Genomic DNA, 27,413 nt, shown 5'->3' on the forward strand with positions numbered 1-27,413 from the left:
CAAAATCAACAGAGATCTCCTTTGTTGCTCTTTTGGAGACGTGATGGGGGCTGCCGGGCAGGCCAGGGACAGGGCAGGGTTGAGAAAGAGCTGGAGAGGCAGAAAAAGAAGGGAAGGCAACAGATGCGGGCGGCCGGCTACGGGACTGCAGCCCAGGACAAGGGCTGCGGACTGAGACCGACCTAGAGGCTGGCAGGGGTCTTGGCTGCGGGCGGAAGCCGGACCAACAGTAATTGGTCCTGGGCTCACCCTGGAAACGGAACGCATTGTTGACTATGCACAGAATCCAGCAAACAGCTTAAGCAACACAAATCCCAGAAATGTAAGAATTTCCTGTGAGAGATAAACCCAATCAAGAACATACATGTAATTTTAAAGTAAGTCTGTAACAACCTTAGATAAAGATCACAAGTACTTTTTAATGAAATAATAAAGGGTTTTTACTTACTAACTGAGATAGTAGTGGTGGAAGTGAATGATACAAATTGAAGAAAAGATCCAATGTTTCTGGTTCCAGGAAAACTAGAAAAAAAGTTATTTTCTAATACCATTACTTTCAATTCTGTGACCTTAACAAAGCAAGACTTTATCACACAAACCAAGCACTCCAAGATCTCCTCCTGTGGCCACTCTTCCCAGTAAGGCTTAACTGCTTTTTAACTCTTAGTTATTTTCTTTTGAAAGGTGAAGTAATATACAAATAGAAAATAATTAGCTAAGTTGTTTCTTATTTCTATGTAGCATTACAGTTCTTACTGGGAGAACCATCTTTCTATTTTCAATTGTATAAAAGTACAGATATTTAAAAATTCAGTGTCAAAAAGTAACTAAAAATTATATAACAAAAAATTGTGGCACCCCACCCCAGTTCAATCACCTTTCAACTCTTAGCTATATTTACAAACATATTCCCAAATGGCATGTTATATGCTATTTCCTTGTTTACTTTAGACATTAAATTACCCCACCACTCTCTCCACAATCCATCCTTTTTTAGGAATCCATCCACTATTATACTAATTTACAATTAAATCAATTCTAAGTATTTACATAGTTTGTGACCATGTAAATGTTAACAGCTGAGACAAGGAATAGATGACATTTCTTACACTCTCTGGGTTTAATCACACCATCTTCTCTGTCCTTACGCTGTACATCTACCTTTACAAACGCTCTGACAGCTTTGCAAAAGGTTCATGCCATTTTCCTCATGATCAATAACATCACATGACCATCATTTTCATTTTTGCGCTCCTTCCTCCCAGAGCCTTCAACTTGGACGGGTTATTCCTAAATTTGTTACACAATTATCTCCTTTTTATGACTATGTATTGTCACCTTGGTTTGAGGCTCCCTATCCCAAACTCTGTTATCTTCCACTTTTTTGGCACGTATAGGAGGAAGCTTCCTCATAGGAAGTCCATAAGGAATAAATTTCAGGACTTACAAGTCTGATAGTGTCTTTATTCTATTTTATACTTGACACTTTCAATCTAGGTTGAAAATAAGTTTCCCTCAAAAGTCTGAGGATATGACACCATTGTCTTCTAGCTTCCAGGGTTGCTGTTGAGAAGGTTAATAGCATTCTTGATCCCAATCCTCTGTAGGTGACTTATTTTTTTTCTTTCTTGTAGGTTTTAGGATCTTCTCTTTATCATTATTCTGAAATATCACGATTATGAAGCTTGGTGTATTTTTTTCCATTCATTCTGTTGGGTACTTGATGGGACCTTTCAATGTGAAAATTTATGTCTCAGTGCTATGAACGTTTGTTGGTATCATTTGTTGCAAAATGTCCTTCTGTTTTTCCTGTCATCTTTCTCAAACTCCTCCTAGTCAGATGCCAAACTTCACTTTATGCTGTAAACATTCTTGTATTTTCATCTCCTATCAATTCTCTCCTTGTTTTTTTGTTCTACATTTTGGGATATTTCCTTAACTTTATCTGCCAACTCTTTTACTGAGTGTTCTGTTTTGGCAACCGTCTTTTATATTTGGAATATCCTCTGAATATTCCTCTTAAAAACAATATCCTATTTTTGTTTCAGGGATGCATTACCTCTTTATCTCTCTGGAGAGAATAATTATTCTTTAAAGTTCACTTCTACTCTTCATTTTGTCTCTGTTTCTACTAACTCTCCCTCATTTTAAAAATACTTTTTGGACAATTACAGATTCATATGCAATCTCAAGAAATAACTCCATGTACCCTGACCCAGTTCCCCCCAATGGTTAAGTTCCTAGAAAACTGCAATACGGTATCACAGTCAGTAAACTACATTGAAACAATCCACTAACCTCATTCTGATTTCCCAGTTTTACATGCACTTGTGTGTGTGTGGATTTAGTCTGCAATTTTTATTCAGTGTGTTGGTTCATGTATTCATAGCCAGAGTCAAGGTATGAAATCCCTTTGAATTGTTTGTTTTAGTCTCTAATTTCTGTATTAGTTCTCACAATATCTATGGCGTCTCCCCACTATATCCGATATGCCTGAATGCGAACTCTCTCTGGTTTAATGTTTTGAGGGAAAACAGCTCTGGCCTTGGAAAGCAAGAGGGGAGGGCACTGAGGGGAGAGAGGGAAGGCAGTCACCAGGCACACAGGTGGGAGTGTGGACCCCGGGGACGCTGTGCAGAGCTTTGTGGCAGCCCTTCCGGCCAGTCCTGTCTTGTCCTGTCTTGTGCTTGATCGCTTCAGCCTGACCCGGGAAAACCCCACCGCATCAGCTCTCTGGGATGCCTGAGAGCAAGTCAGTTGTTTCTCCTGGCACCGCTCTGCTCTCGGTAAGAGAGCAAGCTGCGATTCTGCTCTGCTAAGTCCTGCCTCTTTTCATTCTCTTTCTAATTTTGAGGAAAACTATGTTGATACCTGTTGCCAAGGGTCGTATCTTCTGCCACTGTGTTTATCTGAAAGTTTCCAAACAGAACTCATTTTCCCTCTCAAACCTGTTTCCCCCCTAACTCTACGGTGGTCAGTCTTTTCTTTTTCCCGAAATCAAAATATGAATATGGGAGTTATGCTGATGTGAACTGGGGAAAGCATTTTATTACCAGTAGAAGCAGCTACCTTGGATTACAAGTCCCTTTGAACTTTTTGCCTGCCTAGCAAACAATGCAGATACTGCAAGCAGGCAACTGTATTGCTTAATTCTGCATAAAGCTGAGCGTCCCTCACACTAAACTTTTGTCTTACTTGTTCTCCAGGTTGTTGGAATCTGCACGGTGCAAAGGTCATCTGCAGATTCATCTGCTGAACTGCCAATGAAGTCAAAGTTAAGGCAGTTGAGGACCAGTTTCAGGGCCTGCATTACTAGGTTTTGTTGATCTTGATCCTGAAGATTTAAAGGTTTGGCCAATACCTGCAAAAAGGTTCAAAGTCAAATAACACTTTATAAAATATGTCAATAAACAAATTTTCACTAATTTAAATAATTTTTCAACGCCAAATTAAAATGAGCAAAAAACCCCCCAAAAAACTGCTTGTAGTTATGTGATTGTATGTTAGAAAAAAACTGTAAAGTATATCAAAAATCTACAATAATAGACTATTTTCATACTTAATTTTGTAAAGTGGAAATAAAAAATTTTACTCTTCACTGAAAATTGTAGGTCACGCTCCAAAATTTTAAGGGGTAACTTTAGAACAAATACTTTATACAGCACAAATGTATAAATGTATGGGACTCATTCAAAGCTTTCTTGGAACAAGCTGAAATATAATATTCTTCAAGAAAAAGTGGGGGAACTACATGCATACATTGCCCCTATTCAGCTCACAAAGGGTCTCGGAGCTGCTTGAATGTGGGAGGCTGCTCGCAAGCCTCTGGAGAACAGTCCCGACCACCCCCTCCCCCGCGGGTCCCACAGAAGCCCATTCTGACACCCACGGAACAGACTCTGTGTCCTAGCGCTACATCATGAAGTATTTGTGGAGATGATACAATGTTTGGATTCTGCTTCAAGAATAACACAAAAAGAAACAAAGCTGTTAGGTTAGGGATAGAGATGAACCAAGACCGGTCATGAGTTGCTACTACCAATGACCCGAAGGATCCAAGGGAGTTCATTATAGCCATTCTACTAGTCTGCCTTATTTCCTGTATGTTAAAATGTTCTATACTAAAAGAAAATGTTTAAAATAACAGGCTCTTTCAGCCTGGCCTTGTGTGGGAGTTACCAGGTCATTACAGAACTGAGTGAGCAGAAAACAGCGAGCGGGGTGCGCACTTCGGGAAGTGCCGTCCACACCAAGTAACAGGCCTGAGCAGCCTGCGGGGAGGCCTCCGTTACAAGAGAACACAACGGAGTTATAAACAGTGCTGTCCCTAGTGACCCATACGGCACAAAGTGGCAAATGGGGAACCAGGACTGCCCTAAGAAATCATTGAAGTCAACTACCTTGGCTCAACTATGAATGAGTATAGGTAAACGATTCATTAGAAAAACCTATTGTCCCTTTGTTGCTCATCTACATACACCCTGTTAAAATATGGGCAGGGCCATAAAGAAACTGCATCTCAATTAGCTTCTGCAATAAAGGATCTGCAGCAGGAACACAATGGAAGTACTACCCAAAGCCAAGTCTCTCCATTCTCTTCGGATTTTACTTTATTATATTCCTAGTGAGTGAAAGTGAATTTTTGGAACCTCTTACAGACTTGTACAAATCTACTGTATCCTACGATTGTCTTCAACTCTTCAAAGGGCAGAATGGGAGGAGGCTCACTTGAAATTCTTGGAAACGTAAAATTTCCTAAATACTGCAACTAGGCCATTGAATTATTAAATAACTTACCTCTTTTAGAAGAGAGCATGCCAGCACTAAAATGTCTTTGAGGGAAGTGTCACGAAATGAGGTAGCTATTTTCCTGTGTTTTGCTGAAGGTCTAGAATAATCAACCTAAAAAGATCAAGATGAATTTGTTTAACCAGGCTTCCCAAGTAGCAAAAAAAATTTACTAAGTAGGAAAAAAATGGAAATAACTAAAGAATCATAAAGAATAGAGCTAAAATACTTTTAAAAATCTACTGGAATTAAGCAGTTTCCTTAGGGTTACTCAAAAAGTTAATGGCAGAACCATGGTTAGAACCCAAGTTTCTGGGTTATTTTAGTTCAGTGCTCTTTCTATGAACCATACTAATCCCAAATTCAAAAACCAGAATTGACTAAGCTTTCAGAGGCAATATGAACACACACTACAAAATAACAGGGATACTAAGACTATCAACTCCCAAACTAAGCACATTAAGCAAGTAGCAACTTCCCTGTTCCTCAGACTCCACCTTTAAAATGATGAATATCTAAGATAATCTAAAGATAATTTTCAAATTCTTACTTTCTGTCAATTAGCAAACTGGATTAGTTATATAAAATTTCTTCTATATAAAAGTGATATTTCTCTACATATACCAGATATGTCATTGGTTTCATATATCCTTGGTACTCTAAAAAGCAAGCAAGCAGAAATTGTAAATAACCAGAAGCCTGATTTATTAAATGAAATAGCATATTTCCTCTTAATATTTTATTAATGATAAATAATTTTAAGAATAAATTTACTAAGAACCTCTACTATATATAGTCAAAACTACAGTATTAATACCATTAATATTTCCATTTATCAATAGGAAATAAACAAAATTGAAGTCTGAAACCCAAATAATTATTAACACCATGGACTACAGCATTATCTAATACTTCCTAAGCTCCATCATACAATTTAGACTATTCCTGAGTACCACTTACTTATAGAAACATGAAACATAACAGAAGGTCAATGCGATTACAGAAAGTAGTTACTGGAATCTAAATCCACTATGTAAGATTTAAATGAATATTTCCAGCACTCCTCCCTTCTCTCAAATCAAACTTTTGCCTGTAAATCCAAAACTTCCCTTTATATATTAAAAAAAAAGTTCTCCTTCACACAAATTAAGAGCAGCATACCGCATTACAACAGCAATTTCGGAAACTTTCCACACACATCATTCCACTGAACCCTCCAAACAAACCTGTGAGATACCCATTTTCCTCTTTCTGACGTATGAAAAACTTCAGGTTGACAGACACACCGCCTTAGCCCACCCCCCACCGCCGCCGAGCGGTCACACAGAGGGGACCTTGGGTTCCCTAGCACTTGCACAGGCTCGGCCCTGCACCAGCAGCTTTCCTCACAGAAGGCCCATGGAAGGTGTCACTCTCGCTTTAAAGATAGGAATGTTCACGTTTAAAGACATTAGGAAGTGTATACAAAGTAGTAAGCAACAGAGCTAAAATACAAATCCAGGTCTTATTTCAGAACTGTCTTCAAGGCCCACGTGCTATTTTACTTGGGTCACTCATTTAGACGTCCAGCTTCCCGAGGAGGGAAACTGTGGGTGGGCCCACTTTCTACTGCATTCCTATATGACTGCCCCGACCATAGAGGCAAAGGGTATTTTACTTCTTGATGATTATACACTGAATACACTCCAGGAATAGCAGATTTTGCTTCTAAAAAAAGCAGGATAACATCTATCACTCTTCACTTTTAGCAAACTTAGATCTTTTCCTTAAAAGAGACATCCTGTTATTGACTCCACATGAATGTACCTGGCTCACATTTGACAACTATAATATCTGATTTTCATTATACATTGTAGATCTCCAACTGTCTGGTTCAGAAGTACTTAAGAAATTAGAGTTGAAATTGTCAATGCCATAAAATCAGGATGAGTGACATACGTCCAGAACCCATCTATTTTTTCACCATACGAAGCCAAAATCACACTTGAGACCTTGAAGCTTTTGTCAAAAGGTACTTGGTTCTATACAAGATAAGACCAGAACATCTTGTACAAAAAAGTAAGAAAATGTTCAAAGAATGGTAAATAAATGTCATTTGGACAGAGAAGCTAGCTTGAAAGGGTTCCTGCTGGCCAAATCCAGGAAAATTTGAGCATCGAAATACACCACTAACAAATTATAACCTATTAAGTAAAATAGGAAACCAGGAATGCCTACTGATATAAATAAATGAATAAATGGAAACTTTGATAAGGAATGAGGTTTTTTCAGAGTTTGGAAAAGCCCAGCAGAGACCATCTTAATCATATGACCAAAGTGAACATCATTAGTAACATCACAATTCATGTGCTTTCTGATACGAGACAAGACCACAATAACACTTCTGTGATATTCCTAACAAATACGCATCATCTGAATCCATTAATGAAGAAACATCAGACAGTCCCTAACTGAGGGACATTTTACAAAACAACTAGCCTTCACAAACAAGTATCAAGGTCATAAATGTGAAGGAAAGATTGAGGAATTTTTCTAGATTGATGGAGACTAATAAAACGTCTGCTAAATGAGATGCGTGATTCTAAACAGGTTCCTCTCTGGGACATAGGATGAAACTTAGGTGGAGTATGAGGGTAACAATAGTATGTCATTTAATTTTCTAATTTTAATGTGTAAGAGAATGTCCCTGTGTATAAGAAATACACTAGAGTATTCTGGGACCACATCGGCAATCTAGTAGCAAATTGTTGAGAGAAAACTTCTTTGTATTAGACTCCCAAGTTTTCTATAAGTTTAAAATAGTTCATTTAAAAAAAAACACGCCTTAGTTGCTCTCTGGGTCATACTTTTATTAGAACTCCAAATTACCTAGTCTTGTCTAAGTAACGATGTACACACGCAACACCCTCACTACCGGGCCGTCTGGATTCCTGTTGTGTTATCAAGTAGGAAATGAGAAAAATTCTAGTTTTTAAATTAGCAAATGGCTGATGGTGGTATAAGCTAAATAATGATACCTGGGGTTTTTGTACTATTCTCTTCCCTTTTATGAGATAAAATATTCACACTAAAATTATGTTTAAATATATATATATTCTAAAGAAGAAAGCTACAGTTTTTTAGACCTATTTACAGAGCCCAGCAGGAGCAGCCACAGGCCTTGCGATGAGGCCCCGGCCAACCCAGCGACCGCCCCAGGAGGGACCACTGCTAGGCCGGAGGCGCGGACACAGGTGTTGGCGCGCCTGTAAGGCGAGAAGCCTTCACGTGCTCCGGGGAGGCGACGGGCTGCGGTGTGTTAACAGATCACTAAAGCTTAGGAACCCTTCCACCTGGAAATATTTTCCAATTCCTGATTGAGCATTAGTAGAAAATAGTTATTTTGGATGATTTTTTTTTCCTAGACACTGAAGACACACAGTCTCTCCAAAGGGAGTTTGGCAAGGGGTGCTCGCAACTCTCCCTGCATGTACACGTGTTTAAATACATGTATGTACGTATATGTGGATACACACACATACACAGAGACCCTTCAAGATGACAATCAATTTTTATCTAAAAACCTACATTCCCCTTGTCTGCAACATTCCACATAGCACCCAACCTCTGCTTCTGTTCTGTTTGGAACCATGTACAGTATAAAAGTGAACGGGAGCAGGTGACAATGCGCTCAGCTGCGGGGCTCTTTAAGGCCCTGCTGCGGCCAAGCGTGGCCTCTGAGGACTCCCCTTGGGTGGGGCCGAAATCCACACTAGCAAGTGGCCAAGTGCCAAGGGCCTGCTCTTTGACGAGTCCTGCTGTGCCCCCATTACTGAGTATCAAATTCACGAGCAGCTTCTCATCTATTTGTAAGCAAATAAAGGTTGGTTTCTCCGCTGCATATAATTTATTTTTTATGGTTAGTATATTACTACACATACAGAACATAAAAGGGTAATTCTCCAGTCGCCATGGAGCAAGGACCATGCCTAATTCCCTATTCTTTGCAGTGCTTTCTGCTATTGGTCTTATTTTCAATAACAATGAAAGTATTCCAACACTTATTACCCCACTGATAAAAAAAAAAGACTTGAATATTCAGAGTTTTATGCCACATAAAGAAGATTTGATATCAAAGAAACAGGATTACTTAGCAAATGCCATGTCACCACTAGATGCAAAGGCTTACCAGGTTCATTTCTTGAGTCAGTTCTGAAAGGATCATTACCCCTATCACGCAGTGTCCCACGGTACCCTGTGGGGGAGATGACCGAGTTCAGACGGACCGGAGACACGTGACTGGTTCTTAAGGCGTAAACCACATTATATTTACAAGTAACTAAATGCTGAAACATAACAGTCTCTTAATCACATACCTATTAAAATATGCAGAAAAATCACAGTGAGGTCCACAAATAAAAAGAACTTCAAGTTCATTTTTTGAAGAATAAGTTAATATACAGAGTTGAGTGGGATAAAAGCTCGCCAGTCTTAGAACTGCGTGATAATCTGCAAAATGTTTTCAGCACCTAGAATTTATCATAGACTAAACCTCAAAATATAGGAGTTTGGTTTAATACTTTTCATAAGACCCTCAATAAGAATGAACAAAAGACACTTTCGTGTGTGCAAGATTTACTTTTATTTTTTTTAATTTATAAATCATGTTCATTCTATTACAGTTGTCTCAATTTTTCCCCCTTGACCCCCTCCGCCCATCCCACCCCGCCCCCCGCTCCCACAGTCAGTTCCCACTCTGTTGTCCATGTCCATGGGTCATTCCTGCATGTTCTTTGTCTAGTCTCTTCCCCTTCTTTCCACCATTGTCCTCTTTCCCCATCCCCTCTGGTCACTTTCAGTCTGCTCCATGTTTCCGTGCCTGTGGTTTATTTTGTTCGTTAGTTTATTTTGTTGAATAGAGTCCACTTATAGGTGAGATCATATGGTATTTGTCTTTCATCAACTGGCTTATTTCACTTAGCATAATATTCTCCAGTTCCATCCATGTTGTCGCAAAAAGGAGGAGTTCCATCTCTCTCTCTTTCTTTTTTTCTTTCTTAAATGCAGATTGATTTTATTAATTTTTTTAAATGTCAAAGTTAATTATAAAGTATTTAAAAAGTTTAAAACCATTATAAAGTCTCAGCAATTTTAGCTCTTACATAAATCTGCTTGAAAGCTACTGAGACACATGCATTCAATAAATAATTAATAAAAGCTTAGAAACTAATTTAAAATCCCTCAATCTAATATCAGGTAAGATCACGTAGTCCCTTTTAATACTATGTAATAGTACATGCGTGTGCATTTATTACGTGTCTATAATGAAGGCATCTAAAGTGCCCAATGCACTGGGGTAAATACATGACTATCAATACGCAATACAGTTTCATAGCCTCCATAATGTTTTTAATTTAATCAGTTTCCGATTTAATCTCAAAAACTTCTTCAAATCAAAATTCAGGTTTTATGTGCACATTATTAACAAATTACCCTACTGCAAACTCAGCCTGGAAGTATGAAATAAATGTAGCATCCAGTTATAGCGGCATAATAAAAATACACTAACAGAGACGACACACGTTTCACGTTTTAATGTTACAGTTGGCCTTTCCCTATCGCCCAATTCCACTAACACTGCGCCACTAAGCGTAACTAAGTTCAAATTATCTCATGATAAAAATATTTTAAAAAAGCAATGCACCGTCATTTTTGCACTGTAATTCTTTTAAGACGACCTGAGCTACCTGAACTGAGCCACAGGTTTCGTATTCCTGAAGCACCCACGCTCTGGGCGCACCGGGCTGACACTCCTCAGGTGCGGTTCCCTGACCAGCTGGCTGGTCCCTGAGTTCGCTGGTTGTCTGCAAACCCAGTTCGAATCTGAGTGCAGTCTGGTACTGGCCCATGACAGCGGGGGGGGGGGATAAAAAACCTTGTACGGGAATATAAAATAGCTAAGTCACTGTGTACACTGTTTAGCTCAGTTGGCACTTTTTCAGAGCAAGTCTTTCTGGAGGAAATAAGTGCCACGGTGATTTGCATTCTGACATAAAGCCATATTTTGCTGTGGACCAGCAGTTTGAGTAGCACGGCCCTAGACGACAGCAGGGCCCTCTGGGTACGGGTGTGGAAAGGAGTCACGTAAACGTTTAGAGTGTGGCAGCAAGAGATGCAAAAACCGAGAAAAGATGATGTACACAACTTCAGGCCATTAAAGAGTTAACACATTTAAAATAATGTTTAGTACAAAATTCACAGAAGCTGCTAATACCCAAAGGAATCCTACAGTACCACTATTTTAGAGAACTAAATGTTCCAGTCAACTGTCTTTCTCGCAACAAGGTTACCTTAAGTCACGTACCAAGAAAGCAAGTGCTTTTTCTGATACTGTAATAAACTTTGAAAACAAAACATTTTCTGTTCCTTCTGACCTTCCATGACTGACAGAAGCACACCGGAGCCCACTTACCAGCCACAGGAAATGGAGCTTCAAAAATGTTGGTCAACAAAAATGATTTCATTCCACTGAGGTTCAACCTGGACTTTTTTTTTTTAAAAAAAAAAAGAACTTTGAAGCCTCTTGTCTATGCTTATGATTCTGGATGAGCTGTATGCAATCTTAGCAAATGACAAGAGAGGTGCTCTACTGAGTCAGCCAGCATTGCATGTCCATCTCTGATGTGAGAAACCCTCTGAATGAACTAGCTCTGTCTGCCCCAGGGCAGATCTACTCAGGGCAGAAAACACACTATTCCTGTTGTTTTAGACAATCAAATAGAGTAGGTCCTCGGCAGGTTCTGCTACTTTAAGTGAAATGACTTACAGAGAAACCAATTTTATTGTAACATTCACAGATAGAAACAGAGTTAAGTTGCTCTACATCTCATCAACAGTGTAACAAAATGACATTTTTTAAGGACGTGTGGTATCTGTGAACCATGGTTTGAACAACCCGAATAAACGAGCAGCAGCACGTCTGACCTTCATTGTCTGTGGTGTCCGGCACTGCACTATGTCGTTGAGTTACAGCTTACACAGGGTTTAAACTTTAAAGTTACTATATAAGAATAAAATCGCACAAAGTCCAAAGTGCCCCTGATTGCTAATAAGCCAATACCGAACCATCTCTCAATTAATCCAAACTGCCAGCTTTTCCTCAAGAATTGTAACAGATCACTGCGTTTTCAGCAGAGCTCTGGCTAAAGTACTATTCTTGCAGGTACGGTTCACGTCTGGGTAAAAAACATGTCTCTTCAAACATCTGAATCGTACTGCGCAGAGCACGAGGGCCATCGCAGACACGCGCAGGGAACCACAGCGTTCCCGGAACGCACGCTGGGCTGGAAACGTCCTTGAGAAACTAATATAGTCAATGTGGCACAATGTAAAAATTAAGTATATTGGTGTGTATATATTTATTTATGTATCTTAAGTTGGAAAGCCTGTTGAAATGCTAGCTCTATGCATTACTAGGTCACTGTGCAACCTTAAGCAAATTACTTAACTTGCTATGCCTCAGTTTTCTCATTTACAAAATGAAATCTACTGCAAAGAGATAGTAATGAACAATACACAAAAACATTGTATGCGTGATTTGTATATGTAAAGTACATAAATATACACATGTTAGAAATGACAGAACATATACTTCTGCAATTAGAAAACATCACCATTTGCATTTTTCTGGTCTGCAAACTATATAATGACAAGGTCCTCATTTACTGGCAATAAAAAATAAGGGACCCAGAGGATAACAGATGAATGGCATTTGCTATGGTACTGGCTGCCAAAAACAAACCGCACAACTTTAACAAAAGCAGTTTTTTAAACCTAAAAGTGATGTTCTAATAATGTCATAATGCCTTTTTACCTGAAGAAACTTCTTCACATCAGCAATAATTTCTCTGAAGACAAACTGGTCTTTCTGCACCTCAAACCACCCCAACTTAGTGATTTTGGCAATGACTTGAATCAGGGCTTGGATGACGAAGGGAGCCAGCTTGGGTTGTGAGGCCACATAATTCAGAATGTAGTTTCCTGGAAGAAAACAGCCCATGATCACTTGGACTCTTCAGTAACATAATGTGAATCACGTGCAGAAAAACAGGTGGCGAAGACAGTTCTCTGACAAAGAGCCATTCCCTTCCTTTAAGGTATGTACTTACTTACATCGTCAATTCTCCCATAAGGCTCATTTTGAAAAAGCACATTTGTTCCAATTCAATTGATATATTGCAGAATAATTTGAGTATAATGAAAACGTCACTTTTGTTTTTGCATGATTTCCTATAGGAAAAAATGCTGAGTGAATATAGAAAACTCCATCTAGGCCAAGTGAGCCAAGCCATGCATACACACCTCATCAAAGAAAACATACAGATGGCAAATATGCATGTGAAAAGATGTCCAACATCCTACGTCTTGGGGAACTATAAATCAGAACAACTGCAAGATACTAATTACCACACGCCATTAAAATGGCCAAAATGCAAAACACTGAAAACACCAAATGCTGGCAAAGATGCGGAACGACAGTCACTCTCATTCACCGCTGGTAAGAATGCAAAATGGTTCAGCCACACTGGAAGATGGTCTGGTAATTTCTTCCAAACCTAAGCATATTCTTACCGTACAACCCAAGGAGAGTGACATTACCATACAACCTCACTCTCCTTGGTATTTGCCCAAGGAGAAAGCGTATGTGTGCATAAAAACCTGCTTTATTGTGGTTTCAGTGTCAACTGCCAAACCTCAGAGGCAATCAAGTTGTTCTTCAGGAGGTAAATGGACAAACTGCACTGCACCCAGACAACAGCGTATCACTCAGTTCTTTAAAAAAAAAAAAAAAAAGCCATGAAGACATGAAGGAAACTTAAACACACACTACTAAGTAAAAGAAGCCAATCTGAAAAGGCTACACTGGAATTACTGTGTAATTCCAACTCTGACATTCTGAAAAAGGGAAAATTGAAGAAACAGTAAAAAGACCAGTGGTTGCCAGGGGCTGGAGGGGAGGAAGAGATGAATGCGCAGGTCACAGGGTTTTCAGAGCAGTGAAACTACGTCGTATATTATACTGGGGACACACGCCATCATACATACATCCAAACCCACAGAACGCTCAACACTACAGTGAACCCTAATGTAAACATGGACTTCGGGTAATGATGATGTGCCAATGCAGGTTTATGAATTGTGACAAATGCACCACTTGGGTGCAGGGTGCTAATAACGGGGGAGGTTATATATGTGTGGGGGCAAGAGGTGTACAGGAACTCTGCACTGTTTGCTCAATTCTGCCGTGAACCTAAAACTGCTCTAAAAAATAGTCTATTTAAAATATGTCCGTGTGTGTATAAAAATAAGCCAAACCAAAAAAATGTGTTTTATGACAGGTTTATAATGTTTAAACCTTCATTTTTAAAACTGTGAGTTTCCCTTTTGCTTTCCTACGCACACAGGTCCACAAGGGCCCGGATACACGCCCCTCTGGGTCTTCGGCAGTGCCTGCGGCCCCGGGCGCTGGCGGAAGCACTAGTCACATATTTGAGGCAAAGATCACATCACTGTGTGATCCATCCATTCAAAAACTGGTCCTAAAGGTCCATCACATACATTTTAAGTTTTCTACACAAATATGAATCATGTGAACCTTGAGACCAGAAAGCAGAAATGAATCAACAGTCTGTTTCTAATATGAAAAAAGATTTTTAAAAATCCCATACCTCAATTATTAGAGTTTTGTCCATATGAAAAGCATATTCACACACACTCCTTAAAATACATTACTTATGAAAACTATATTTCTACTTTATAGAATCAGTCTCCAACTATACAAAATGTCAAGTAAAATTCATCCACATATACATTATCTTCCTAATAAGTAGCATTACATTTTAATTATGTTTACTTTATTGTATCTCTCCCACTGCCGTTAATGCCCCTATGGCCTCTTCCCCCTCTATCCGGCCCCTCCGGAAATCTGCTTTTAATTTTAGGCATGCATCCCAAATAATTTCGGTAGAGCATCCTGATGAATACTAGAGAACTGACTTTTTTTCCTATCATTCAGTTGTATATGAAGTTAAGACAAGACTAAGAACAGGAACTCCCCACATATTGTACAGGTTTAACCCCAGCTCTCTCTCTTCCTGGCTGTGAGACCTTGGACACATTACACAGCCTATCACATCTGATTTCCTCATTTATAAAATAAGGGTAACAATAGTGCCAACCTTCTAAGTGTAATAGCTAAAATAAAACAGTGCAAATCTCGGTACATAGTATGCAAAATAAAATACTAGTTATTATTTATTATTAACTTAAACAAATGTTTTTTCAATTATACATAGTTGTATAATCATCATTATTCATCACTAGATGGGGGAAGGAAACTTGACCACTCATCTTCATAAAAGGACAGAATCAAATAGCTTGCATACCTATAACAGTCTTGCAAATTTAAAAGGAAGATAGACACAATGCGATAAAAGGCCTTTTAAACCACTTACTGATATCTATCCTCTGTTCAATCGGCAAGGGAGTGACTCGGCTAACAAGCTTGGAAAGGCAGGTTGCTGCAAGGAGCTGAGCGTAGGACGTCTGAAAGAATCACAATATTTATTATCACCACGAACGAAATCAGAGTAATTGAAACTCCATAGTAAGAACTTTTCCTAAGCAATGATGAGAATTTTTCACAGGAAACCAACAATCAAAAAAAGTATAGAATTTAAAACAGAATACTTCATCACAAAGTAGAACTTTGTCACAAAAGCAGAAAATATGGCTGCAACCAAACGTTAAGTCTTCAAGGGGCCCATCTCTTAGCATGCAAGGAAAGCCACTTCCCAGGGAGTTAATTAAATCGCCATTATCTTACTGCTGTAGCCAAAGTGATACATGCAAGGAAAATAAACTCCAGGCCACCAGCCCTTGGGCGAGACCAATGCTCAGATGAAGACACCTGAGCAACGTGCAAAGCAGACTTCAAACCAGGCAAGTGACCGGAGCGCCTCCTTCGCTCTTGCTGCGTGGACAGGTGACTAACACTGCCCAGGCTGTGACGGATGCTTACCGTTTATCCAGAAACCGATGCTAAGTACGGAGTGACTCAAGAACTGACCTCTATAAAGAGCCTGTGAAACTACAGGCCAGAGTATCTTAACGGAGCTGAGAAAACACTAACTCTGTACAACCTAAAGGGTGTCTGCTGAGACGTGTCACAGGTGGCGGTGCAACTACAGGGAGCAGAAAAGGGCTGCTGGACATCAGAGTCCAAAGCCCACGGTCAGTCACGGTACGATCACCAGCGGATGCTCCGCAGTCGATACTGGAATAGGCTAGCGTTCATGAATCAGTGGTGTTAACTGCGGACTTCTAATCACTTTTGTGAACTTATCTTCACTTCTGTAAATTTCTCTCAGAAATGGAAGCTGAAAATCCTGACTTTCCCCACCACGCAGTTAGTTCAACAGCTTAGCAGTGGTCAAGTGTCATTACGAGTCTTTTTCTTAAACTCAGGGCTGGGACTGGAATTTTTCTAAATGAGATGGGCCATTCTAAGCCATAACTGTGGAACACTAAACGGCTTTAAGAAATTAGCTTTTACTGTAAACTTGGCCTCTCTTAATGACTTCAACCTGAAGTTATAAACTGCCTAACAGGCACACACTGCTCAGTACTTATTTACAAAACGTGCACTGCAATACAAGTCATTTTGAAAACATTTGACATTGTGTGATTCACAAGTATCACCAAGCTGCTTTACATGCTTCCACGCTGCCAAAAGTTTAAACAAGCAGCAAGGTCTCTACTCTGGATATATTTTCTGAGCTCAAACTACAGTTCCAGCGGCAGTTTTCAGATCTTTTGATGCAAGAGCAAAAAAAAATTTCCATATTTTAAAATACATTTAACTGAGCAATTGAGGAGCTTCCACTTAACCTTCAATTGGAAGTGACTAATCAGCAACGTACTCACATTCTAAAAGGCAAATATCAAGAGAAGTTTTAATAGAATTCTATAAGTGCCTTCTAAGTGATGAATATGCTTAATTAAAATCACATGCTCATGGATTGCTCTCAGCATTTGTCAGAACCCATCTGTGTGAAAAGGCATTTCAAAAATGAAATATGTAAAATCTCATTACCGATCAGTATTAACATATGAACATTTGCAATCAATGTCGATGATAGGAAATACTACCTTTGCACACCAGTTGAGCAAAACATTACCCCCAAAAGAATAATTCCATTCTTTTCATTAGTATACCTATATGAAGAAAACTGTACTCAACTATTCCATTTTAAATTTCATCAATAAAACTTTGGGAAAATTTGTTTTCTCTCTGCTCCTAGACATGTTTAAAAGTCATCCTTGATTTTGTCTCTTGGCCTGCAAAGTGTAAAACGTTTCCAATCTGGCACTTCACAGAAAACATTTGCTGGCCTCCGCGCTGGACCATACAGTCTGTGATTGTATCACTTACCGTGTTATTTCAGAGCTCTCTATTTATACAGCTATGCCTCGTAACTCAAATATGAGTAACTTCCATGCACCAACATAAAGCAAAGAGGCAGTACAGCACCTGGTTTTACAATGAAGTATTTGCTAAATAATTGCTGAATGAACGGCTATGAAACTGCAGGAGGGAAGGAGGCAAGAGGTCTTGAGCGGTCCCTGGAAGCGTCCCTGTTTCAGCGTCTATTACAGCCTGCCTCTCCCACCTTAGAGGGTTATTTTTTAAAGCTGTCAGTCAACTTTATAAAAATGTAACTTTTGCCCACTGATATGATAGATAAAGAGCGGCCAAATGATAGATAAAGAGCAGCCAAGCAGAAACAACAAACTATTTCAATTCATGCCTATTTACGCCTCCTGGGCCCTTTAAATTTGCTTTCAGGCTTTCCAGTTCTTTCTCTGATTAATCTTTTTGACAATGAAATAAACTACAGTAAAAAGACATGTGATGATACACATCAGCCATCACTGCTAACCTACGTGAGTTCATTAACTATGACATATATCTACGGATCTTTCACGATTAATCACTGTTATCAAATACTTACTGTTCCTTGTTCTAATAAAAGTTGACACTTGCTGAGACATTCCGGGCTGTCAATAAGTTCCAGGAGTGCTTTCTCTGCCTCTATTCTTTGGGTAAGATCAGTCCCTATGTAGAGATGAGTACATAATACTTCCAATTCTGCCAAACTCTTGAAAAGAAAAAAAAATTAGTATTTTACTTGAGTGGAAAAAATCAGATAAATGGATTAATCACAGGAAACAAGGGATACAAATATCGTGCCTGTGTTCATCAATTCAATAAATGCTTATGGACCTACCACTACTTATTAGAGGTCACAGTGGTGAACAAAACAAGCACATCTCCTACCTCACCTCCAAGTTATCCAATTCTAAATGGATAGTTCTCTGATGGAAAAGCAAGAGTATAGAAAGAGGAGCACTCGCCAAACCCAAGGAGTTAGGAAAGGCTTGCCTGAAGGAGTAATGTTCGGGCTGACCGGAAGGATGAGACAGGCGAAAAAGATATTAGAGAGCAGTCCCTGGCCATGGATCAGCATGTACCAGGGCCCAGAAGGGAGCCTGATCATTTCGAGGCACGAAAAGGTCAGCACAACTGGCAGAAGGGCGGCAGGGAGGAGATGCCAAGCAAAGCCAAAGAGCGGGGCGGGAGGAATTGCAGGCAACTTGCAGACAGCGCACCAATTTACGTTCTTTCTCAAACTGTGAGACTTTCTACCGCTGCGTCGATGAAAAAGGAAAGGTAATGACAAATGCGCGCTGACTTGGGGCTGCTGCACTAACGGCTCGCAGTCCTGTCGGCAAACTCTGCCATGATGTTCAGGAGCTATCACTTGACCCGTGTTGTTAGGAGCAGTGTAGTAACTAGTTATCACGTTCAAGGCACCTACTTTGTAGGTACAAAGAATAAGTCGTTCTGTTTACAAATGTAATCTCAACTGAAGATACATAGGACACACGGATACAACCTGAAAAAAAATTTAAAAATGGGTTCAGCATTCCTCTCAGCTGAAAAGAACTGTTGTTAATGGCATCCTATTAAAACAAACTACTTCCCTTTCAACTTGAATCAGAAGAGAGTTACTCTCTGGAGGACAAACAACAATTGGCACAGATTTCAATGTCAGGTGGGCATATGAAGAAATATGGGCGATGTCAGGTGTCCTTTCTGGCCTGAACTTTTTGGGGGCAGCTTTACAGAGACACCAGTCCAAACACTCCCTCACACGCATATATACTCTCGCCTAGTAGCAATCCACAAGAAACACTGACATGAAACCTCCTTTTCCCCCTTGATTCTTGTCACTTCTCTCTCGTTCTTAGCTCCCTTATGGTATTTTCCACTTCCCTATCCAGGTCAGAGCCCGACAGCCCAGACTTGGGAATCTTCTGCTACAGTGAAAATAAAAATACAAAAGAAAGGCTTCAAATGGATAAAAATAAAGGAAAACCTAGCCCTAGGTGTTGCGGCTCAGTGGATTGAGCGCTGGCCTGCGAACCAAGGGGTCGCTGGTTCAATTCCCAGTGTAAGGCACATGCCTGGGTTGCAGGCCAGGTGCCCAGTAGGGGGCGCACAAGCTGCAACCACACAGCAATGTTTCTCTCCCTCTTTCTCCCTCCCTTCTCTTCTCTAAAAAATAAATAAATATCTTTAAAAAATAAAATAAGGGAAAAACTAAAATAAAGGATCTCCAATGAACCACATTTTAAACACCGCCCCCCCACCCTGGATTGGTCCAGCAAGTCTTCAGAGTATTACCACATGCTGTTCACGATATTAAAATACAGAGAGAATTTATGATTCACGCATACATGCAAATTCTCCTATTTTCTCCAAGGATAAGAAATACAGAAAAAGAAAAGAGCTACCCCTTTCCTGCTCATAACTCATGCTCAAGCTCAGAAGTCTTCCTTCATCTAACAAATCTGAAGGGCTGAATCTTAGAACCAATAATACCCAGAATACTTTAATAATAAACTGACCTTGCCACATTCATCTAGGTCTGAGACTTTGAAGAAGTCGACTTTGAGTACAAAAAGAACTGGGCCAGAAAGTGACAAGACCGAACTGTTTAAATACAAAAGGCAACAAAAAGAAGAGACTAATGACAGCATCTACCTCATAGGTTCGTTTGGAAGAGTAAATGAGTTAAGGATGCATAACTTTTGAGGACAGTGTACACCAAACAGGCTAGCTGTTTCTTAGGAATACTACGGTGAATGGAATTATAGCCCCCTAAGAGATACTCCCAAGTCCTAACCCCTAGTACCTTTGAATGTGGTCTTATTTGGAAATAGGGTCTTCGCAAATCCTTAAATAAAGGATCTCAGGAAATGAGATCTGCTGGATTGGGGGCGGGCCCCCAATCTAACGATTCTTGAGAGAAAGGAGAGAGACGCTTTTGATGCAGAGACACAGAGACACAAGGGGAGGAGGAGGCAGAGACTGGAGGGCTCTATCTCCAAGCCAGGGCGGGAGGGGGGGGGCGGGGCACCCAAGGCCGTCCGCGGCCACAGAACCCCGGGAAAGACAAGAGCAGTGTCTCCCTTGAGGCCTCCAGAAGGAACCAGCCCTCCTGGCACCTCAGCCTTGGACGCCTGGCCTTCACAGCTGTAAGAGAGTGAGTTACTGTTCTAACCCACCCAGCCTGTGGCAACTGGTCACAACAGCCCCAGGAATCTAGTACAAATAAAATTAATCAATTCTATGGTACCTAAGGAAATCTATTTGGAAAGATTCTGGAAAAGTTCTGGAAATTATTTTGTCGATTTTCTTATTCTGATGTAGAGATTCTTAACACAGAACAGGACTGGAATGTACTTAAATAGTATTTGTTTAAGTCTAAAATGTCACCAGTTACCTATTTTTTCCCCCAAAGGTATTGCAAATTATTAACAACTGAAAGGCAGCGCAGGATAAAGAGAGAAAGGTTTGAACTTTCTTTTCCAAAAGATTGAAACAAAGGGGAAAAAAAATCAAGTCATTCTTTCATTGTAACTATTATAATTAAACACATGCCTGGCCTACTAAACCTTTTTAGAGAAAAGGATACATACACAAAGATCCTTAGTCTGGTGGAAAAGCATTATGTAACCTTTAAAATAGTTAAACTCACAGTGTGGCAACTGCTGGCTGACCAAGAAATCTTCTGATTAGCATTTGACTTTCCAAAGAATCTCTCTCTAGAGACTTTATTTTTCATAGTGAATTGATAAATTTACATCTTAGTTTTATGCACTGATGTCAGAGAACATACAATGAATGTGAGAATGCCTCAGAGAAACGACTCCCTTCTTGATCTGTTGACAAATCAGGTTTGGGTTATTAAAGCTTCTACGAGGCTTAGTATCAACATTATAAACCCATTTAAATAAGTCATGGGTAGAACAAGAATTGGACATCACCTGACTCTTATAGAGCCACTATCAAATGTAAATGGACAGCGCCCAATTTCCATAGCCTGGGAGACAATGGCATAATTCTGCATACAGTATAAATAAAGATCTTCCAAATTATTTTGGGCTTATTTCTGGCCCTTGCACTCGACACACAATTAACTCTAAATGATGTGACTTTCTTCGAAACAGTAATTCCCATACATGTATTGATCAAGAGGTAAATGCTGAGTAAAAGAAGGCAGACAGCCCTACCCGGTGTGGCTCAGTTGGCTGGAACGTTATCCCACAGATGTAAAATCGCAGGTTCAATTCTCAGTCAGGGCACATACCTAGGTTGAGGGTTTGGTCCCCAATGGGGGCACATGAGAGAGACAACCAGTGGATTCTTCTCTCTCACATCAGTGTTTCTGCATCTCTGTCTTCCCCTCCCTTCCTCTAACTTTAAAATCAATAAGCATGTCCTCAGGTAAGGATTTAAAAAGAAGCCAAACAAAAAGAATGTATATTGTATGGTTCTGTAGTAACAGAGAGATCAGTGGTTTCCAGCTGGGGAGGGAGGAGAGGAGACTTTACGTTGCGGAATGATGGGTATGCACGTTATCTGGACTTCAGCGATGGTTTCACAGGTGTATACACATGTCAAAATCCAACCATCTGCAGAGTTTAAATATGTGCAGTTTATTACTTATCAATTACACTTCAATAAAGCTAAAAAAAAATGAAGGCTTTTGTTCTAGGGAAAAAAAATGCCCCCAATAATAAATAAATAAATAAACCACGAAAATCCCACCTCAATTCAATTTTAAACTCTTTTTAATTACTTCCCTATATCTTTCCTGCCTTCTGAAATTAAACTTCTTGATTACCGCTAATAAAAAATGCCTTTATCTGGAGGTTATTCATTTCCCACAAATTCTCTGTTTCTTCCTCCCTTTACTCCCCTTTCCTGGCTTATTCCTGAGCCTCCTGTAACACTTTCTTCTACAATGAATTGGGTAGGTACTGTTTTAGTGCTTTACAGTTTACAAAAGTATTTCCACCTTTTTTTTTTTTGAACCAATCCTGAAAAGTAGATTCCTGCAAAGTACATATTTTAGCATACCCATTTTACAGACATACTGAGGGTGAGAGATATAATATATACGTAAGTTGCTCACGATCAAACATAGAGTAGCTGGTCAATTTTGAGCCAAATACAAGTGTTAGACCCCAGGTACACACTGTCTCCTCACCGCCGCCTCACTACAATTTACCTCAGTCATCATCAATCTGCAGATGATGTCTAGTCCGTACTTTCAACTCTGGCACCATCTTTGTATTTGCCTACAAATGTCTTCCTCTTGGGAGCCCAGAGAGATGCTGAAAACAACTCCTAAATGTCAGAAACTGAATTGAATATATTTCCCACAGATTTCCATTTCAAGTGTCCCTTTCTTTTCTTTCAGTGGCTTCATCTTGATGTTATCTTTGGCTCTTCATCCCCCTTAGTCCCTCCCGTATAATTAAGAGTTTGGCCCTGCCCAAAGGAAGTCCGGCCTTTGCCCTCAGATTCTGGGAGATAATCGATGTGATGATACCCGATAGGAGTGCTTTTGCCCAGAACGGAAGGCAGGGAGGTACACCCCATGGTCTTAAATTGAGGTCTGGCCACACCAGAAATGCCAACCACGTTTTTCAGGATGGGGACTGTGGAGTACATGGTAGCCGTCTCCCGAAAAGACTGGGATCAATCACGTGGGCAAACGGTCAGTCCTGACCACATAATGAAGTCCCAATAAAACCTCCAAAACTGAAAGCCCCGGAGAGCTTCCTGCTTTGCAATACTCGGTGCACATTGCTACATATATATGCTCGGAGAGGAATGTGTCCTGAGGACAAGGAAAACTTTGTTTCAGAATTCTTCCAGACTCTACCCTACACATCCCTTCTTTTAATCAGCTTTAATCTGCGTACTTTCCTGGTGATAAACTGCAACCTCCAGTATGACAGCATTCAGTGAATTCTCTGAGTTCTTCTGATAAACTATCACACCAGAGGGCTGTCCTGGGAAACCCCCAAGCACACAGTTCCTGCTGAAGGTGAGGACATTCTTTTGAACTGTGTTCCCCCAAGTTTGGCTAATTCCAGGTACATACCTAATCTCTCATAATGTCCTACCTATTCTTTGTAAATAAAGACTTTCTGCCTCTGTATGATATTCATAGACAACAGAGCAATAAAACAACATTTCTAACTGTGGCCTCCAGGACCCTGGATTCTTAATTGGTTTCTTTGGGAACAAGAGTGGAAGCTTTGGAATCTGCCACTTACTTATTAAGTAACCTCATGCAAAGTATTTAACCTTTCTAAACCTCATTTTGAAATTGAAAACTATGATTGTGAAATGATATCCACCTTCCAAAATAACTGTAAAGATTAAGATTGAAAAGGTGAGAGAAAGCTTAATCCAGTGCCCAGCACACCATAGATCCACAATAAATTATAAATCATCTCTTAGTTACTATTAATGATAAAACACTAGACTGTCTTCTGCCTACAGTTTCTCCAGTTCAAGTCCATTCTGCCAGGATGACCATTCCTAAACCCCCGTTTCATCATGTTACCATCATATTCAAATAGAATAGTTCACAGTCACATCTATATCAAATGAGAAGGCCTGGCTGGGTGTTAACAAGGATGACTACGGTCCCTGGTTCTGGAACAATCCTGAGAGAAACAAAAAAAAAGACCAACGAGGTCCCCTTAATTGTTCACAATGGTGTCTCTTGACCCTTGTCAAGGTCCCTCTGTTCCATGCCGTTAGCTTACATCTTCTCTGTTCCCACTTCTAACTTTCCTCACTCTGCTCCTGAGCCCCAGTCTGGGCTGTCTCCTCTCAGTTAATCCAGATCCATTATATTCTTCCAGACAGAGTACCCTAATGCACAGCTTCCTAACCAGAATATATGCACCTTAAGGGGGCTATAGGTATGCCGGACATTGATCCCGCTGCCCTCCGCCGCCCTCCGCTCAGCCAGGCTTCTGCCTGTGGGCAATTTATGGCAATGAGCTACACAATTAGCACTTTTTAATGTATGTCATGATGTGAAAAAGATTGTGGAGCAGAGCCTGAACCTCACTCTACACAAATCCACTTCTTTACTCATCACCTCAACAGCATAATTTTTGACAATCAACTCTGTCGAGGTGACAGTAAGATACATGTAAGAAAGAACACAGAATTATGAGTCATTAAGTCTATTCTAACCCTGTAGCCATGGGCAAGTCACAACTGTTGGAAGACTCAGTGTCTCCAGGAATAAAATAAGTGCATAACTGCACACTTCGCAAGTTAGTTGTGGGGCTCCACATCTACAATGAGCATAGGAAAATTCAAAATGCGAGGGACTGATTATCATTATTAATAACTGCTCCTTGAGTTACCTGGACAACAATATGATCCTGTAGGCTGAGAAGAATTCAAAGTGAGAAATTCTGGAGGTTTTTTCTGGCCCCCCAAACTATCTGATCTCTTATTTGTCCAATTCCACTTTCAAGCTGCCCACAGCTGCGCTGAAATACATTGCTAGGAAACCAATATGGGCAGTTCTGGCATTAGCAGCTCATTTTTCCAACGCTCATACCTAAGTATGAAGCAGTCTTCCAGGGCTGAGTGATTTACTGTCATGCATCATCTTTCCAAGCCTGAAAATGTTCCAAATTTCCGCCATAGTTTTTAATTCACCCTCAAGATTTACATCTGAACTGTGAACACCTGATTGCCTATTTACACTCCCCAAGTCCTCCCTGTGAGATTCTTCCTGTGAAATTCTCCCAGTGGGGCAAATTTATAAAGCAATCATAAATCACATAATTTTGACTGGGAGACCCTTAAAATGGCAATGAGTCAAAAGGCAATATGCGGGGCTCACCACCTCCTAATCCATAACACCCTGGAACTGCCGTGAAGGAATGAGTCAGTGTGACCACAGGGGGACCCAGAGAAGTCTACCAAGGGTATGTGACACTTGAGATACACTGTGACCATATCAAGAAACTGCTGGCCGCTCCCAAGTCACCTCCTGCCATCCACAGCCTCCCCTGCTCCCATCCCTTTTGTGTGAATCCTATGCTCCAGCCAGACCAGGGTCCTGCTGAGTGCCATGTTCTTCCACAATTCCTTGCCCTGGCTCACGTGGTCCTTTTGCCCTTACACCCTCCCCTTCCTCTTTGCCCAGCCAACTCCTGCCAAGACTGGAAAACCACTAGACTGCAAGTTCCCTGAGAGTAGATATCATCAAGTTTTGCTACAGTTGTATCTTCCGTGCCCAGCAAAGCAGGACTTCAATAAGTAAGTGCACGAATGGGAGCTCACAGAAGCTCAAAGCCTCTCCTGTCTGAGAAGCCTGGCAGCTCTGCCTCACACACTTGGTGGACTGCCCCCTTCCCAATGTTCCCATGATAGCCTCTGATGAATTCTATCACACCATTTTTCACATGTACTGTAATAATGTTGCATTCAGTGAGAGCAGGGATGGGAAAATGATGTCATCCTTCATCCCAGAACTTTGCACAGTGCTTAAGACACAGTGGGGAGCTCTATAAACGTTTGTTGAATGAATAACTGGATGCACATGCCCGAGGAGCCCGAGAATGCGTGAGCCTTCCTCCTCCAGCATCCTTAGCATCTCCACGTTCCCCGCCCACGCCCGGGTTTGCTCCTCCAACTCCCTACAGACACAGCCCCTGCCCGCCCCGGCCAGTTAAAGTCCAACTGCTTGCCGCCGCTCCTTTGGCCGACCCAGGGGCCCTTGAGAGCTCCGTCCCAACAGTGTGTTGACTGGCGACAGAGCCGCGGCCAGCGATGCGGCGGGAAGGCTGTCCAGCCCGGCTGGGCTCCCACCTGCCTGCGGGCCACCCTTCGCGCCGATCCTCAGCATGCGCACACCCGAGGGGCGAGCTCCGAGCCTGGCCTCTGGCCCTCCATCCTCCGCCCTCGGTCTCGGGCCGCCCCTCCCTCCGGCCCGGGGTGTACAGCCTAGGCTAGTGCCCGTGTCCCTGAGACTCCGACTCCGGTCCATGGCCCCGCGGCCTCCGCCGCCTCTTTCGGCCCTCGGGATCCAGACCCCAGAGTCCTGCCGGGTTCCCGGGGCGGCGCAGGGGGACCCAGGGCAGCGGAGCGGGGACCCGCGGCGCAGAGCGCACTGACCTGGAAGTGCAGCGCCATCTTCCCGGGAGGCGGTGCCGGCCAGCGGCCCCAAGAGCCCGAGGGGAGGGAGCAGAGGCGGGCGCCGTGAAAGCCCCAGCCGCCCGCGGGGTCCCTGCGCCGCTCGTTCGCTAGCTCTTCGCCCGCTGCCGCGCGGCCTCCGCGTTCGAGGCGCTGGACAGGGCGGGGCCTGACGTGAGGGGCGGGGCCGTAGAGGCGGTGCGCGGGGCGGGGCCAAGAGGGGCGGGGCCTGGGGCAGGAATCTCAACTGTTCTCTGCCCTCATTTCAACCGCTGTTAACCTTGTATCTCTGTCCTTTGACACAACACCACAACCCAACTGTCAGACATCACCCCTGACTCTCATCTCCCACAGATTCCTGATCCCTAACTCCTACAGCACTATTGCCCATGGCGTCCACCTATCAGATCTCTTCAAGTTCTCATGTCCCCTGAGGCCTACTTACTCAACAAAATCCCGCCATAACGTTTGATTCCTATATGCTAACTGCTGTCCTTGACCTCTGACTCCCAGAACCCAACTTCGTTGTTTGTTTTTGTTTTTTTTACTTTATTTTGGTTAAAATTAAACTGATGTGGTGTTAAGTTGTAAAATCATAGCTCACCTCTTCTCTGTATTTCATTTAATATGAACTTATATTTTAAACCAAATCATTTCAATGGGATGAGAATTTATTCGAACAAAAGTGAGTCAAAGTCACTTTCTTCGATGTGCTTCATACTCCTTGAAGTTTGACACCTCTGGTTGGGATCACTGTACTTTAGTGTGAAATATTCCTATAAGACTTTTTATAGTTCATGTTTACTACTGACAAATCCACTCAGCTTTTATGGACATGCAAACCCCTTTATTTTACCTACATTTTTTAAAGGATAGTTTTGCTGGGTATAGAATTCTATTTTGGCTTTTAACATTTTTTGTCATTTAAAAATGTCTTTCCCTTGATTTCTGGTTGCCATTGTTTCTGTGGAGAAGTGAGCCATTAGTCTGC

The 27,413-nt window shown here is 41.3% G+C and overlaps 1 protein-coding gene across 1 annotated transcript in view; it reads right to left on the bottom strand.

The window, feature by feature from the left end:
• The window catches only part of RANBP17 (RAN binding protein 17), a 236,178-nt gene extending 209,746 nt beyond the window's left edge, over positions 1-26,432 (bottom strand). Inside the window, exons 1-8 of the mRNA XM_054568057.1 lie at positions 26,405-26,432; positions 17,841-17,987; positions 15,282-15,372; positions 12,641-12,807; positions 8,957-9,022; positions 4,798-4,902; positions 3,196-3,361; positions 449-522 (exon numbers count right to left, since the gene is read on the bottom strand). Of these exons, the coding sequence (XP_054424032.1) occupies positions 449-522; positions 3,196-3,361; positions 4,798-4,902; positions 8,957-9,022; positions 12,641-12,807; positions 15,282-15,372; positions 17,841-17,987; positions 26,405-26,422 (834 nt within the window). The 5' untranslated portion in view covers positions 26,423-26,432. The remainder of the gene's footprint in view (positions 1-448; positions 523-3,195; positions 3,362-4,797; positions 4,903-8,956; positions 9,023-12,640; positions 12,808-15,281; positions 15,373-17,840; positions 17,988-26,404) is intronic.
• Between the last annotated feature and the right edge of the window lie 981 nt (positions 26,433-27,413).

This window comes from Pteronotus mesoamericanus, unplaced genomic scaffold (genome assembly GCF_021234165.1).
Source record: "Pteronotus mesoamericanus isolate MK-2021 breed Mesoamerican mustached bat unplaced genomic scaffold, CSHL_Meso_final contig_2, whole genome shotgun sequence".
Taxonomy (NCBI): domain Eukaryota; kingdom Metazoa; phylum Chordata; class Mammalia; order Chiroptera; family Mormoopidae; genus Pteronotus; species Pteronotus mesoamericanus.